Genomic DNA, 17,173 nt, shown 5'->3' with positions numbered 1-17,173 from the left:
TTAGGTGCCTTGCTCAAGGGCACTTCGGCAGTGGCCCAGGAGGTGGACTGGCTCCTCTCCAGTACCAGTCCACACTCCATATATTTTGGTCCGATCGGGACGTGAACCATTAAAGTAAATTAGTACTTACAATTACAGAAAGTGATGCATTTAACCTTTTTTCAAGTCAAATCAAAAGCATAACATGGCCAAAAACAATACATTTCATCCAATGGTAAACAAAGCAATGTAACTCGAAAAGAGCAAATACATTTCTGTAATGAAAATAAACATTTGTTTTGCAACAACATCCAACATTGTGGTGAACATATGTTGTCATTGGACATTCAAGGTTCTACTTACATACACACCTGACATAGTTATTACCATAAGCTTCATTGTTGTCCCTGAAATGGTTGAATATACCTATTTCCCACAGGTAAGATTAATTCCAATATCGGTTCAACATTAGGAATAATATACAATAATCATTGAGGGTAACATTTTCCAATCACACTAAACAACAGGGTGTCAGAAGCTGTTGTGATTATTGATGTACATTAAGGTTAGAGTAGTATCTGGGTGATTCATAACCCCAGTCTGAGCCAAATAACTGAAATGAGTTGTTGCAGAAGAGCATGATTCCAGGTGTTTGTACAATGCTGCACTCAGCAGTCAGCACTCATGCACAGAAACACCAACAAATGCACCCACACCCACAAACACACCCCTGTTTGTACATGCAGCCGGTAAAGTTGTCCATATCAACACTCTGAGGATGTCAAGATCTGTCTTTATTGTATTTTGTCTTGTCTTTTTCTGTCTTTTGTTTCATGTTTTATTTTGAAAGGTCTTCACCTCCTGTCTTGCCTGTTTCTGTCTGTGTTGTGTTTTGTCTTGTCTAGATCTGTTTTTGGTTTTCTGTCTGCGTTTGTTTCGTTGTGTTTTGTCTTTAGATCTGTCTGTGGTTCCCTGTCGTTAGTTTCCCTGGTGTGTCTTATTACCCGATTGTGTTCACCTGGTGTCCCTGTGTTTTCTCCTCCCTCCTCACCTGTGTCTTGTTTGTATAATTAGTCTTGTGTGTATTTAAGTTCTGGTTTTTCTGTCTGTCTTGGTCGGTTCGTCTTGTGTTATGACCTGGTCTTCGGTGAGTGTTCTGTTATGTCTTTGTTTCTAGTATAGCCTTGAAATAAAGGAGATATTTTTGACACTTTAATCTGAATTTGGGTCCTGCTTCCTGCACACACTGTAACAGAGGATCCACTTTGGCTTCCTCCTGACACACCTGCACGGTGCATTTATCTTGGCACACCTTGACACTTTCCCCCCCAGAGCTCATCAGTTTGCTGGCCACGCCTGGATGATTATCTAGATCCTGGAATCTGCACTTTTTATAGTTCAGCTGACAAACTGCAAAGCCTGTGTTGCTCGCTCCATTGAGTCTGTGGTGTTGTTGAGTTTAGTCTGAGAGGTTTCACTGAGAGAAAATCCCTTTTAAGATGTTTAAGAGCCTGCAGTATGCCCTTTCTTGTACTTAGTCAAAGCATATGTCACTGTCTTGATCTCGCAGCAAAACAAAATGAAAAAGGAGTTTTCTTCACAGAGGTTGTTGCGGGGGCACATCAGCAATTTAAGTTTCACAACACAAAATGCTGCACAAAGCAAAGCAGGGAAAACAGCAACACACTGTAAATGCCAGGGGAGAGTGATATACTCAATAAACGGTAAGGTGAAAATATCAGTGCAAATTAGCTATCAAGCACCGTTAACGCTCAGAAAACATGTTGAAAATGTGATTTTGAATTAGGTAGAATCACTATTTTACAATATGGTGCATTCAATAGATTTAAGCCGGCAATGCAGTATGATCATCATCTGCTGACACAACTTCAAAAGGAGCCAATATCCCAAAATTAAAAGAAACATTTCTAGATAGCAGTGGAGTAATGTATTGACGTACATTTACTCAGGTAGTAAGATTTTGGGGTACTTTTATTTTATGCTGTATACTCCACTACAATTTAGAAGCCAATAGTGTACTTTTTTCTCCACTACATTTATTTGACAAGTCAGTTACTAGTTACTTTACAGATTAGGATTAATGGCTAATCAAAAGTACCTACACTTTTACCAGCTGTGATAAACACATGAATGCATCAATAATTATAATCCAGTAATTGAATATAAAAGATTCTAAAATGGGACATTACTCGCAATAAGTACTTTTACTTTTGGTACTTTTTTCTTGTAACAGAGTATTTTTACACTGCTATATTTTTACTTAAGTACTTCTTCATCGTAAATGCATTTCTGAGTGCTTTTTCTTTTTCAGCATTGCAATGTAATCTTCAAATGAACTTGGTGGTCAAAGGTTAAAATGAACTCAAATGTATTTTACCCTTTGACCCCCTTTTGATCTGTCCTTCAATGCAACTATGGGGGACTTCACTGAGTGCTAATGAAAGGTGACATGAAAATGGAAAATATGCATTCAAAGAGTTGTCCATTATCATTTCAGTCAATTGGATCGAACAACATGGAATGATTCGCACTTTTTAATCTTGAATATTTCTCATTCTGTGGAGGGAACATAACTCATTAGAGATTCAGGCGGACATTTCTGCTTTTATCCTGGGACACTCTTGGTCCTGAGGCAGGAGGGAGGAATGTAACAGGGCATTTTTTTGCAACTTGGATTGAATGACATTATTATTCCTTGGGTGAGACCCATCTTCAAGTGTGCCTCTTCCCTTTGAGCCAATGTGAGAAAGCAGCTTCAGATGTTAATACACAATATTGCTGAGTGCTGCCTGTTTTGAAGGAGGGCATGGCTGTTAACTTGGCTGAAGAACATCTATTTTTATCTGGGCCAACAGAAGGCCTTCTGGATGGTGAAACTGCAGAGCAAACAAGTTGCTGCAATTATGAAAGCAAGCCATGCAGAACATCTTTTGACAATAATGCAAATTGTAATTCCCTTGCATTTTTTTAAGCCAGATGGAACACCTTAAACAAACATATAGACAAGGCCATGAGCTGTCATCTGGCAGGTAAATTCAACTTGGAATAATGTTATAATGGATAGAGTTAGGGGCACGCACTAAGGCCATTTTCAGGAACTTGAACATAGCAGTGTTAAATAAAAGGTCACACTTTTGGTCCAGTACTTCCTCACATCTATCTATCTGTCTGTCTGTCTGTCTGTGTTTATTATTCATTTCAGGTTACATCACACAGATGGCATTGGTATTCTGCAGGCCCAAGAATGATACACTACTGCCCTCATGTGGACAGTCAATGAAAGTACTCCCGATCCTAGATGCACTATATATTTCCTCCACATGTAGTACATACAGTAAACCATTGTATTTGAAGATTGAACTGCATTACATCTGTTCAGGGTTTGTATTGAATAATTTGAAGGAGCTTTAGGTTTACAAAAGATCACAACAGCTGATATCCAATGATTGGTTTAACATTGTATTCTAGATTGTATGATGAGCTGTATAATGAAGAATATATCTATTATGTAGCAAGGCCTATGGTTTCAACTAAATCATCAATTTCAGTGATATGTTATTCTCCCCTGATGTCATAGCATTTCCCAATGAAATAAAAGGAAGTAATACATGAGGTTAAGTGTAAAGGCATTCATACATAGGCTAGTGCAATTGTGTGAAGGCTGTGTTTGAGTTGTGCAACATAATTATTTACTTAATTTATTTTATAAATACTTGCAAATAAAAGGGGACACTTTCAAAATGTAGGCATATCCATCTGTGTGATTGATGTTTGTGCTTTGCTGTGTAACTACCAGTGATATGATCCTGTGTAGGTTGTTTTGTGGCAGTGAGATACAAAGCAGTGAGGCAGTAATGCACTTTTGTAAAAGCAATTTGCTTTACTTTTTTAATTATTTAAAAATAATTAGAATATGTGTCGTATACATGGATGTATAATAAGAACGTCATATACCGTAGATAAAGAATACCGCTATCTTTGTACATGCATGCCTGTACCATGAAACGCCCATTTCCGGATACAAACCAGACCACGCATGCGCAAGATTGAATCCGGTGGCGGGGAATCAAACGACAACATACTTTTATAATCCTCTCATGCGCCGGCTGCAGGACACTTTTATTGTTACATTGGTTTTAATATCTGATTCAGAAGATGGTTGAAGGTCCGGGGGTTACATTAAACGGAGAGAAAATCCGTGCAAAAGTTCAAAAAGGACAAAAGATTAAGGAAATCAAAGGCAGTTTGACAACATCCACCGTAAGTCATGTTATGTCACTATACGCGCTGTCTGTGTTGTCCAGTTTTGATCATGGATGTATAAAGAGAGGTTTGTATACTATCGTTAACAGGCAGTGCATGCTAAACGATGTTGCTAACCATATGTCTCTTTACAGAAACATAACTCTGGGGGAAATGCCTTCCAGAGGTTTCATGGTTGTCCGTACACCGGGGTTGAAACGCTCGGCAAGGAGCTCTTCATGTACTTCGGTGCAAAAGCTTTGAGGTAATACTGCATATATGTACACACATCTTATTGAGACTTATTGCTCACTTTACAGCGTAAATACTGCACTATTAAGCATCATTTTATCAAAATAGCAACAAGTGCAATATACAAATCGCAGTAAGCACAATATTTGGCTAAGTCAAAATAAGTAAAACTATCTTAATTCAGTATGGTGGAGCTTCAAAGGAAGTCCAAGCCTACAAATGTTTGTCTACAGATCCTCTTTGAGAAAATAGACCATGATCCTTTCAATATATGTATCAATCAGATTCAGGTTTCCTTTATTATTATCTAATGTAAACTGTAGTTTGCATTTCCAGTGACTTCTATTTTATTCTCGTCATATTATGTGACCTGAATTTCAAATGTATTTCTACTAATCATACTTTGTCATATATTATTATTTATTTGATAGCTGTTACTAAACATGGTGCCACTATTATAGCTGTGATATCTGTAAAATGTTATATCGTTTCATTGCTTTTTCTGCCTCAATGCAGTTGTGAATTTGACCATCTATTTACCATTCATTTTATTAGTATTATTGTAGTCAGTTATAGCATATAGTAAGTGTTTTTATATAGTCTTTACTACCCCTCAAAGACTTACATTTTACAAGTCATCAAGATCTTCTGCTTTTTGCTAATCCAATGAATCAAATACTTAAACATTATTATCAATTCAACTGTAAATACACTATTGGAATGTAAGAACAGTTGACACTTTCATACGGTTTTTAAGTAATCTTCATATAATCTACCCATGATTTTAATCAACACATATATCAGTTAGTCCTCTGTATAGGGCCTTCAGCTGGTGGGTGTAAAGCACTCAGGTTGGAGCCTTGTGGAGAGCCCACTTGAAAGACGCACAAGCTACTGCCCTCCTGGAGCCTGTGACAATTCCATTACACACTGATGTCTGCAAACACAAGGCCACCTTTTTGTTGCCTACTCGGAGATAAATTAAGACATGCTATCTTTAAGTGGAATTTATCTTTTCTTCCCTTCTTCCTTTCATGCTCACATCCTTTAGAATCCACTTTGGTATGAATGGATCAATGCGTATAAACCCTGCCGTGAGGAAGGAGAGGACTGGCTCCGTACCCGTGCTGGAAGTACACCTGACTAACGACACTGTGTGCTTCTTTGACAGCACTGTGGAAATAAGGTAACGGGGACACCGGCACACAGCCTAGATGGATTGAGGTGACAGAAGTTCACCTTGGGGTATGAGCCTCATTCAGTGGGTTTGTCCTACATTAGGCTGTGTCTGAAGACAGCGGCTATTGTTGCATGAAAAACACAGCCACGACATTTGTCCTGTTCATTGACTCTAAGGTCCTGGTGTACTATTCTGCAGCCAGACAGACATTTATTCCTGCTGTCTGAAACTGTAACCTATGCTGTCCTGTCTCATAATAAACAAAGTGAAACCGAATATATGAAAGAAACAATTTCGAGACGTGTAACCTCGAGAGAGCTCCAGTTGACCTCGTAGCACACTTTCTGTAACAACAGCCGTATCTTTTCTAGACTCCTCCAGTTCTGTGTGCCTGCAGGTTGACTGAGGACTGTGAGCAGAGGGTGAGGGCTATGGAGAGTCTGGATGTGTGCTCCCCCACGTTCAGCTTCTCCCGCTCCGAGGAGGCAGTGAGGAGCCAAAGTGGCAGAATACTCTGTGACGTTCTCCTAGACCAAGCCGTCATGCCGGGAGTCGGCAACATCATTAAAAACGAAGCCCTGTTTGACTCGGGCCTCCATCCAGCCGTGAAGGTATGGGAGAGATGATGGATTGTGTTCAGCAGAGGAACAAAAAAGGAGAATACAAATGCAAGACAACTCTCACAGGGAAAAAAATAAAGTTGGGCACTTGTATTATTGAGTGATGCATTGAAATGAGGAAGGTGAAAGTGGGATAAGACAAACAGGCGCATTGCGACACTTACGTTCAGTTTGAAACTTGGAAAACATTTTCAATTATTTTCATGATGGATATAGTCTTTATTGAGACTTGTGTAGGGTTTTTCATTTGAGTTATAATAAAAAATATCACTCAAATATGTATTATTCATGATCCATTCCAGACACGTGAAATGTAAAATATTCAATGCTTCACATCAGTCTTAGGTTTTTCTTTTCAATAAGCAAACCATAGAAGCAAAGTATAATAGTTTGAGGGACCTATTCATTTCCAGTAGAAGTCCCTTAAGCATAAATACTGCTCTATTAATCGTAATTTTTTTAAATCACAATATGGACTAATACAATATCCAAATTGCAGTAAGCAAAGACTTGGTAAAGACGATTCATGTGAAAATATCAGAATGAAAGGTCCCATGTCATGCTTTTCCGGTCATCACCCGTCCCCTTGTGTGTTATGAAGGTATGCATGTAAACGGTCTGCAGAGTCACAAACCCTCAAAGTCCACCCTGTAGCGAGTAAAACTCTAACACAGAAAAGACTATGCTGCCCCAGAACGCCTCGTTGGACATTTCTCTTTTTCCATTTGTTTCTTCCGGGAACCAAAATGGACCAATCCGCGGAGCTCCTCACACCCCAGGACCTTTAGCGTAAATGTTCAACTAACAGGGAGTCCCCATTAACTCCCTGTGGTAATAGACAAGTTGGGATCGCGGAGAAATGCTTTCCGCAGACCCATTCTCACAGCGTTCTAAACCTTTTTCTTACTCAATATCAAGCCACACTTATTGTTTTTACTTCGGCTGTGAGTGTGTGTGTGCTCAGGATGAGTTTCGCGCTGTCTCGCTGTATCGCCGACCCGGAAACCACACCAGTAAGCCAGCTCACTGAGCAGCGAGCCTCGCAACGTCCCGACCAATCCGAGCACACTGGGCTCACAGGGAGGGGGGGGAGGGGCGGAGCTCCAACAAGCCGTTTAGAACAGAGAGTGAATACACATACTGTACAGAGATGCTGTATGAGAAACCAATGTGAGTTTGGAAAATTGCACAATATCAACAATGGAATTATGATCAGTAGAAATGGCCGTGACATGGGACCTTTTAAGTATTGTCGGCGGCACAGGAAGTCCCGGCATACAACGATTTTTAATAATAATAATAACAAATTGGTACAAATCCTCTTAAAGAAATATCTCACTATGATCATTTTATTATATAGTATTGTATTAATGGTGTGAACAATGGTTTCAAAATGGTCATTCGTCCTTAGCTCATAAGTAATATCGCAATTATTATTAGTCAAATGATTTCAATACATTTTTTTTTCAAATCCTGCAGACCTACTATTACCTTGCTATGTCTCTGCTCTCCTTTATAATCATAACATGGGGATTAGAGAATAAAGCACACCATACCAACATATGAAATCTCTGACTTTTGGCCCCTTCTTCCTCTGAGACCGGTGAATAGATTGTGAGCTTCCCCTCCATTATGGAGCCCCGAGGTGTCCTGAAAGAACCACAAGAGGTGTCTGTCTGTGTGCCTTAGATCTTTTTACATTGAGTGAGCAGAGACAGGTTCTCGCTGCCTGGGGTTTAAGTCTTGGAAATGCATTGTATGTCATTTTGCTCTGTTGCATCATTTTAAGTCCTCTTTTTTCTTTCATGTCTGGCGGTTTTTATTGTTTATATGCTTGTATCATTGATTTGCTGACTGTGAAGCGGCTTTCATCTGTGCTTTTAGATATGAACAGCTATATTTGATTCACTCTCCTGCTGTGAACTGTGCTGCTTTATTCTCAGGTTAAACAGCTGACAGACGAGCAGATCCACCACTTGGTGAAGATGACGCGGGATTTCACTCTTCTGTTTTACAAGGTTTGAAGTTTTTGAAGCGATAACAAGAACATTTGAAAGGGTTTCATAGCTTTATATGTGCATACACATTGGCTTATGGGTACTTAGCTAACACCTCATTTAGACTGACTTGCAATAATGAATTAACTTCAAATCTGTCTGTATTGCAGAGGAAAGATAGAACAATTCAAAGCTCCAGTGACTACAGAAAACAAACATTCCTGTCCATGCATAATAGATGATTATAGAAGTGAGGAAAGGTGGATGTGTTTTTCACTTTTCTCATTATCATCTCCTCTTTATTCACTCCTTGTTTGCCCTCCTCATCTCTATCAGTGTCGCAAATCTGGCTCTCCTCTGTACAAACATTACAAAGTCTACAAGCGTCCCCAGTGCGGCCAGTGCTCTCGAGCCATCACGGTCTGTCGTCTTGGAGACAACAGGAGGATGACTTACCTCTGCGAGAGCTGTCAGACGGGTGATCCCAGCCAGGTTGAGCTCAGGTAAAAATCCTCAAAGACCTGTGGCACTTTGACTGCATTCTTTTTTGTAGGGACTGCTGGGGTTTGGTCCAGTGGTGTGTAAAAGTGTTTGAAGCCAACACTGCTTTCACTGTCTGAAGCAAGATCAAATAACATGCCCTTTTTCAGTAAAGGGATGGAACTTTATATCACAATTCTAAAGTATATAGCTTCTAGTAATAATTCGATTTTCTATACATTTACTGTATTTGCTTCTGAATAATTAACTAGATAATGCCTCATTAATACTAGTGAGGTTAAACACATGTAGAAATCCTAAGATACCTTTTATTCTTTTGACAAAAATATATTATTTATTTATTTTTGTGAGGTATTTTGAAATTTGGTCCAGACATTCCCCATACAAATGTATATTAAAACAATGCCCTTCTTCAGTAAGGGGATTTAGCTTTACATCACAATTATACTGTAAATATTATACTGACGGCCCCCACCTCCTTTTTTTGTGGCCTTCAGATTAATTTAAAAACAACGTAATTAATAAAAAAAAAAAATTATTTTTATTTTTGTACTTGTAGTACTGATACCGTCCACTAGACTCCTAGTTACGTCGCGATCTGCGTAGATGATTTTGTTCGGCAGCCAAATATCGCAAAATAACCTGTGACGCATTTGTGTGTATTGTGTTTGTTTCCCGGGGCAACACTCAGAAGAAACACCAGCTGTTGTTATGCCTGCTGTGACGTTAAGTTGCCTCTTGCATTATGCCGTACAAGCTAAGCTTAAAAGTTGCATTTATCATCTGAATTTGGTGAAACAAGTTTAATATTCTAAAAACCAAGACTTTGTTTATTTGAAATCAGATGAAAAAAAACTGTCACGGACCCTGCCGTGTTTACTATACGCTTTTCATTCATAATTTCATCGGGAGGGAGGGGGAGCGGCGCTGAGGAACAGCAGAGTGCGGGTTGACAGGTGTCTGTGTTGACATTCCCCTTATTGTGTCTTAGGTTCAAGTTAGACAACTAATGTCTGGGTTAGTGTTCACACTTTTAAAACTTAAATAACATTTCTGTGAACTGATATTTGTTTAGTGAGCTTATTAGAGGATGTTCCCGGAAAGAGTGTAAAATGTCAATGAAGATGTCAGACTTAGTATATTTGTTAATAATTACATACAATACATGGAATTTGTGGGCGTGTGTTCCAAGTGAATCTGCCGCCCCCTGGTAACCAGTACATCAATGATGTGGCCCCCACCACCATCCAAGTGGCCCCCACCACCATCCAAGTGGCCCATCCCTGAGATATAGCTTGTACATTTTTAGCATTTACTTCTAAAGAATGAACTAAATGATGCTTCATTCATTCATTCCAGTGAGGTTGGGTTATGGTAGAAACCCTCAAGTACCTTTTGACTAACTTACCTAAGGACTGTTAACGATAACTGCATTCAACCATTAAAACACAAACTCGGAAAAGGCAGAATCCTGTCGGTACATACGCTTACAAATAAGTGAAACCATTGCAAGTGGTACTGCATTTGTTTCCAAAAAGACACACCTTTCTTAGTGCTTAAGTACTGCTCACATCACAATGATCCAATAATATAATGGTATGAAACTGTACTAAGTACTTTTACTTTGAATAATTCAAGTACATTGTGTTGTGCACCTCTGTACTTGTCATTTTGAATGCAGAACTTTTACTTTTAATGACGTACCTAACAACTTTATATCAAATGTTACAGTATATTGATAGTAGTTTACATTACATTCAGTGTAAACACTTCTAACGAATCAACAAGATGATTCGTAGTGTATTCTTTATAACTAGCATATAACCCTTTTTGCAGGCTTTTGATTCTACATACATTTTGATTTAATGCCAAAAGCAAGACGGTATAGCGAGTGGTAATTTTTCCAAGTCTTTGTAGAAAGTTCTAAAGCCTTTTAGATAATACGTTCATATTTATAGAGGCCATCTTTGCAGGCAGATGGGCTTGGCAGGGAGTGGGAAGTGTTATGGGGGAAATGAATGCGCATATAAGGCTGTGTTTGCCAGACAGGGCACAAACTCAACACCTCCTGGGTTGTATTTGAGCAAAGCTTTGCGAGGGGTTAGCGCCTAAAGCGCTTACAACGCATTACACAGCTGATAAAGCAATCTGTGAGGAAAGTTTTCAGAAAGCCGCTGCTACTTTCCTCCTTCATCACTGTTGGCATTGCAGCATTGCCTTCTTGTCAAACACAGTTGAGCTTCATGTCAGCGCGCTAACATGTAGGCTCGGAGCTATTATGTGAAACACGTTGTCGCGTATCTTCATCCTCAGCCTGAAGCGCAAATGTTTGTCTATTTAAAGTCGCCTCTTCTGTCGGGCTATGTTTTCCATAATGAGGTTACAGGAATAGCTGTGGAAAATTGAATGTGAATTGCTCATGTTTTTATTTGCAGTTTGTAAGGATTAATTGCCTGCTATAGGTAATCAGGGACATGTACGTGTACATATGCAAACACTGTAAATGATTCTGGAAAACGGTAATGAAATGGAATAGTCCATTTAGTCACATTTCATGCATCAAGAAGTCATTTTCCCAAGATGGAAATACACTCAGTTGACAGTTTATTAGGTACACTTAGGTAAAACGAATGAATGTAATACAACATCCCCCGTGAAATATTCTTTTCATGAAAATTATAATGTTCTCTTCTAGTGAAAAGTGTTTTAGAAAGTTTTATTGTCAATGTAGTTGTGTTATTGGTATGTGTTTTGTTAGTATTTAGTCAGCCATCAAGTCTCTAAATAGTTTATATCAGAACATGTGGAAATATTCCGAACATTTGTTGACTGGTATAAGTTTGAATCAAGTGTTTGAATGAATCATGTGTGCTTTTGTATAAACACTAAAGGTACCCGTTTGCACACATTAACCATAATATCAGCCAAGGTATTTTTGAAGTCAGAGTTTCGACCCCCAACCCTACAGCAAGCATGCCGAAGCATCCTTAGGCGAGATACTTAAAAAGGACACATTCTGCTCATTTTCAGGATCATATTTGTATGTAGTTACTGTGACATGTCTCCATGCTTTAATGTTCAAAAGCTCTTTATTTTCCTCAGACTGCCTGTGCTGCAGCACCTCTTTTCACCCTCTGTCTGAAACCAGAGCCCAGTCTGTTCTGATTGGTTAGCTGGACGGCCAATAGAAGACAACATTGCATAGTGATGTTACTGTGTGACAGTAAACAAAGGAGTCCAATGGAGGTGTTTCAGGCAGGGCGGGGTGTGTGTGTGTGGGAGCAAAACTCCCTCTGGAGGGCACTTTCGGATTTAGCGTTAGCAGACCATTTACATGCACAGAAACCTCTTTAACACACTACAGGAAAGGGAGAACCAAAAAAGCACAATAGTGCCCCTTTAACCCCAGCTTACTTCCATTGGCTTGTATACGGTATTAAACTATGCAAGTCGCCCCTGATAAAAGCATCAGTAAAATATAATGCTATAACCATGGTCACTCTTGTCTTTCCTTCATCCAGTAAGCTCCCGGTCAGAAACAGTTTGATTGGCTGGGTCTACAATGAGAGAACCAATGATTGCGTGGCTAAAAAGGAGGAAGAGGACTGGGCCTGTCAGCTGTGCACGCTCATCAACCAGCCGACGGCCAAGTCCTGTGACGCCTGCCTCACTCCCAAACCTGAGGGTGAGTGAAACGCTGCTTTTACAGTCGCTGAGTGTAACGGCGTGACAGAAGGTCCTTGTTAGCAAGAGATCAAATAATAGTAGCTGTAGTTTGGCTGAACGATCCCTGAATGATGCCGTTTGCCAATGACACTCAAGTTCTTCTGAGCAAGGCACCAGACATCAAGCTGTTGAAGTGAAACTGCAGTCGAGCTCAGTAGTAGTGTGTGTGTCGGTGTTTTGCTGAACAAGTAATGAGTGTGTCCGTCAGCTGGCTATTTTTCTCGGACTATCTGGAGATACATTATGGCAGCAGTCAACTGGTGTTTAAAAGAAATGTCCTCGCTGTCTCTCTTTTGCAACAACAGACCACAGTTGAATGGTTTTCATAGTATTTTTTTTTTTAAGGATCACATTGCCAAATTCTGAGTAAATCAGTTTTTTTAAATAGTAGCTCATTGTAGTTTTATGAAAAATACTTACAAATAATTGCTCATGTCTTATTTTGTTATACTGAAAAGCATATGTAATTGCAAACTATCAAGTCAGCCTGAGGTTGGTTCTGATAATGTTCCAGAATTGTTCTTTGCACAGGACAGAAACCGTCATTTTCAGGATATGTGGTTGCATTTCCAGTGCCAATAAAAACATTTTGCATATTATTTAGAAAAATAATCTTTTGTACTTTTTATTTCAATGTAAAAAAAAAAGTCAAAACAAATACTGAAACTTCTTGAAACCAACTGTTTAAATGTGGTTCAAAATTGAAATAAAGGGGGATCAACAAAATCTTAAAGTGCAAACATGCATGCAAAGTAACCCTGTATTTTTAAACTGACATAAGTCGAAGTAAGTTTTATTTTCGGTTGAAACATTCCTTTTTAAAACCCGTGGAAATGTTTAATAGACTATACAGGAAACTTGCACTTTTTGCCGTAATATCCTGATTTGCATTTCTGCACTTATATTTCCATTTTCTTCTGTTGACCACTGAGCTGCTTCACTATAACAGCTGGGGGTTAAGTGCCTTGCTCAAGGGCACATTAATGGTAGTTGAGGGAGGGGAGAGTGATACTTATTCACAGCTCTGTTAATGACTCTGTAAGGCATCGTTGCCAACATTACTGAAAACATACTTCTTTTACAGTGTTATCACACGGGGGCTCATCTCACAGAAATGTTCATAAGGTCATCTTAAGCTCAACAGATTGCTTGACATTTTATTTGACGACAGAGAGCCGCAGTCTGCTGCTTACTTGTAAACTTTTATAGCTAAATAATAAACTTAAAGCCAACAACAACCTGGATTTTATGAGAGCAGACAGTGTACCAATATAAGCTGCAGCTGCTGAGCGTGGAATGATTTTTCTCTCCATCTCCACAGTGCACAAAGATGGCACTAACACTGAGGCATCACCCTTCACCACTGATTTGATGAAATACCCCTGCAATGCCTTCACAAAGCCACAAGAGGAGCTCAAAGTCAACTGGAGGTCTGCATTCGGGACTTCCACCCTTGTTTTCTCTGACTTGAGCAAGAAGACAAAGCCTGCAAACTCCCCTCTCTCTTCAGCCGGGAGTCATTTGAATTCCTTGGCGGCAGAGCGGGGTTTATATAAATACAGCGTCTGCCAGGGGACAACAAGCCCCAATTATGCCTCTGGTGGCTGGCAGAGGAAAAGTGGCGAGCTCTCCAACGGGGAATCGCTGGCCTCCTACAGTCACCCATCCAAGAAAATGAGAATTGATCACAGTCCCTTTCCCAGTAACAATGCTCAAAATGGGGCCCCCAACCCGAGGTGAGTGAATCTCTCGCTTGGCTATTCATGAATAAGTTTATAATAAGAGAAGTTTCTTGCAAACTCAGGGAGATAAGTGGGATGAAGAAGTATCTGACATGTGTGGACATTGTAATGCAGCATTGTTAAAAAAAAAGATTGATGAATAGCTATAGTAGGATACCATTTCACTAACTCATAACCACACACAGCTGAAGAGAGGTTGTTTGTTCACTAATGAGGATTGTGAGGTTTATTTTCCATCCATTGTAAAACTAATAAGACTGTTTCTTTACTTCTGTCAGTAAGCGTAAAGTAGAAGCGACAGGCCACAGCCCTTCCACTTCCAGTCCCAGCGCCCCTTGTTGTGCATCCCATAGTCGTCCAGCCGTCCTCAGAGCGGTCCACAAGGACGGGGAGAATAAGGGACGACAGTTTTACTCCTGCTCGCTGCCCAGGGAGACCAAGTGCAACTTCTTTGAGGTGAAAAGGGAAAATTAACTCATCTATATGGCATTGTGTCACCTGGAGAACAAATGGCTTTAGAGCAGGGGTGTCCAAACTACGGCCCGGGGGCCAAATGCGGCCCGCGGAACATTTTGAATCCGCCCTCAGCAAATTCAAAAAGTATGACTCACAGTATAATAAACTTCTGCTTTTCTTATATTGTGCTTCTTAAATATATATGTTCAAATATATTACACGGTATTCATGTGTTTATAATAAGCCCAATTTTCAAATAAATTCAGTCAATTAAAGTTAGTTTGATAAGAAAAAAGCCCAATAACATATTTTCACAGCACTGTTGGAGGAGCCTGTGACCTAAGATTTTCATCGTCATAACAACACTGTAGCTATGTTCGTATGACAAATAAAAAAACCTTGAAATATACCCTTCATATTTCCTCTTATCAGCAATCTGAAGCTTCTGTTTGAAAGGGGACCTATCATGCAAAATGCACTTTTGTATGTCTTTTTATATATAAATACGTGTCCCCGGTGTGCCAGGGAACTCACGCAGCGTCAGAAAATAAAACCCTCTCTTTTCCTCCGTACCCAAATATTTTAAAAACCGGGGGTACAACGAGCGGATACAGATTTGCTGCCAATATTACGTAATTTTGGATGGTGCAGAAAGTTGCCTTCAGAAACAATGCCTGACGTGTTTTGGACGTAATATGGTCTGTGTTTACATTAGCAAGCCTCGCTAACACTCGGAGCTAACCTGTACTGAAGAGCACGTGTTTAAAAAGCAGGAAATAAAAAAAGAACTCACCTTGTGATAAACCCGCAAGAGAAAAAGCATTTGAGCTCCATACTGTTTCAGAAATAATCCTTGATGTGGTTTAGAACAGGATGGCGTTTTATCACAACAGAATTTAACTTCTAATCAGGCATTAGCTCCGCCTCCTCCTTCTTTTTTTTCAAGCTAAGGACCCAAAATCCGGGTTTCTCTAACAGGGCTGGAAAAGAGGGATATGAGATGTCTAAAATCCATGATCTGTTTGTATTTTGAGCAAAACACATCATAGACATGTTTTTATATATTTGTATATATCTGAGACCCATAATATATGCCTTATGATAGGTGCACTTTAAGGAATGAGCTGCTAACAAAATGAATGAAACGCTATGGAGAGCTGTGGAGTAGGCAGTTGTTTTCTAACAGCATTTTCAAGTATCGAGAATAATTTACCTACATTGGACTAGGGCTGCACGATATTGAAAAAAACTGACATTGCGATATTTTTTTCCCCTGCGATATATATTGCGTTTTTTTTAACTATATTTAACCGGATGAAGGATTTTAGTCACGGACGTCTGGATCTTAACTGGTTGACTCGTCATACCTTAAGTCATGATCTAACATGTCATGATAATGCATGTAGCTTACCCTCAAATAAGGGGGTTCATCTGTGAATGAAGACGAGAAGAACCTTTGTGTATTCAAAATAGTTCCAGATGGCAGATGTTGCTTTTCTTTTTGGAAGTAAATCTTCATTCTCGCCGGTATTGTCCTCCTCTGCCTCGCTAATTTTTTACTGGTGTTTTGATGGTCTGCAAACTAGCGGGGCGGGGCGGGGCCTGCTGTGATCTGATCAAGAATGATTGTGATTGGTGGTTTGCTGTGCATGCAGAGCCTGCATGTCACTCACTCAAGTACCCCTGACATGAGAGCCGCGCAAAATTTCCTTTTGTAGCAAGCAGCAAAATAATTGTAACATGACGTGTTTAAGTTAATTGACCTACTTAATATCGCACGTCCTAAAAAACATTTTTTTTAATAAAATCGCACGTCCCTGCATGCGCATATCGCGGTTATCGCCATGACGCGATATATCGTTCAGCCCTACATTGGATTGATTTTTCCAACTTATAACTGAACTTATGAGGCAATATACCTCACCTCTAGTGAGTGGCCCAGCCCTTCGTATATGTTTCTGTATGTGGCCCTCGGTGAAGAAAGTTCGGACACCCCTGGTTCAGAGTATTTTTTCAAATCAAATTTGTAGTGCCTAAAATAACCACTAAGAGGATTAAACCTTTTTTCTGTGTTGCAGTGGGCTGACACACACTTCCCCTCCTGTCAGCACGGGAAGCGCTGCTTAATGAGGACGGTTCTGAAGCTGGGACCAAACAACGGCCGCAACTTCTACACCTGCAGCCTGCAGAAAGGGAAGCAGTGTGAATTCTTCAAGTGGGCAGAGAAGGGACCGGGGATATCCATCCTCCCTGGCTGTTAATGTGTTTTAGCAGTGCAATACTTCTATATTCAACCCTGATGCCTATATGTTTAGGTATCCCTTCACTAGCTTGGTAAAGTTAGATTTATTCCCAAACACCTCAGTTAGTCCAAAAATGTTGTACCTATATTTGTATGACCTATTGTTGTCTGTGTTTCACAAGAAAAATAATAAAGAATCTAAACAAACAAAGCAG

General features: G+C 39.7%; 1 protein-coding gene across 2 annotated transcripts; it reads left to right on the top strand.

Moving 5' to 3' along the window:
• The first annotated feature begins 4,033 nt into the window (after positions 1-4,033).
• Positions 4,034-17,169, top strand: neil3 (nei-like DNA glycosylase 3). Of its 2 annotated transcripts, XM_034227624.1 has the most exons (10): positions 4,034-4,260; positions 4,398-4,507; positions 5,546-5,680; positions 6,072-6,285; positions 8,238-8,312; positions 8,628-8,794; positions 12,314-12,477; positions 13,840-14,254; positions 14,539-14,716; positions 16,795-17,169. In XM_034227624.1, the coding sequence occupies exons 1-10, from the start codon at positions 4,156-4,158 to the stop codon at positions 16,975-16,977; spliced, it is 1,746 nt and encodes a 581-aa protein (XP_034083515.1). In that variant the 5' UTR covers positions 4,034-4,155; the 3' UTR covers positions 16,978-17,169. The 2 variants fall into 2 exon arrangements, with proteins under 2 accessions (XP_034083515.1, XP_034083516.1); XM_034227625.1 differs by lacking the exon at positions 14,539-14,716.
• The last annotated feature ends 4 nt before the right edge of the window (positions 17,170-17,173 follow it).

This window comes from Gymnodraco acuticeps, unplaced genomic scaffold (assembly GCF_902827175.1).
Source record: "Gymnodraco acuticeps unplaced genomic scaffold, fGymAcu1.1, whole genome shotgun sequence".
Taxonomy (NCBI): domain Eukaryota; kingdom Metazoa; phylum Chordata; class Actinopteri; order Perciformes; family Bathydraconidae; genus Gymnodraco; species Gymnodraco acuticeps.
Note: the sequence above shows the minus strand (reverse complement) of the source record. Positions and strands in the feature narration are given on the sequence as shown.

Bases quoted from the DNA above. Each gene is read 5' to 3' on its own strand.
- neil3 (XM_034227624.1), top strand. From the start codon at position 4,156: ATGGTTGAAGGTCCGGGGGTTACATTAAACGGAGAGAAAATCCGTGCA. The intron at 4,508-5,545 runs GTAATACTGCAT...CACATCCTTTAG, and splicing joins TTCGGTGCAAAAGCTTTGAG to AATCCACTTTGGTATGAATG. The intron at 14,717-16,794 runs GTGAAAAGGGAA...TCTGTGTTGCAG, and splicing joins CCAAGTGCAACTTCTTTGAG to TGGGCTGACACACACTTCCC.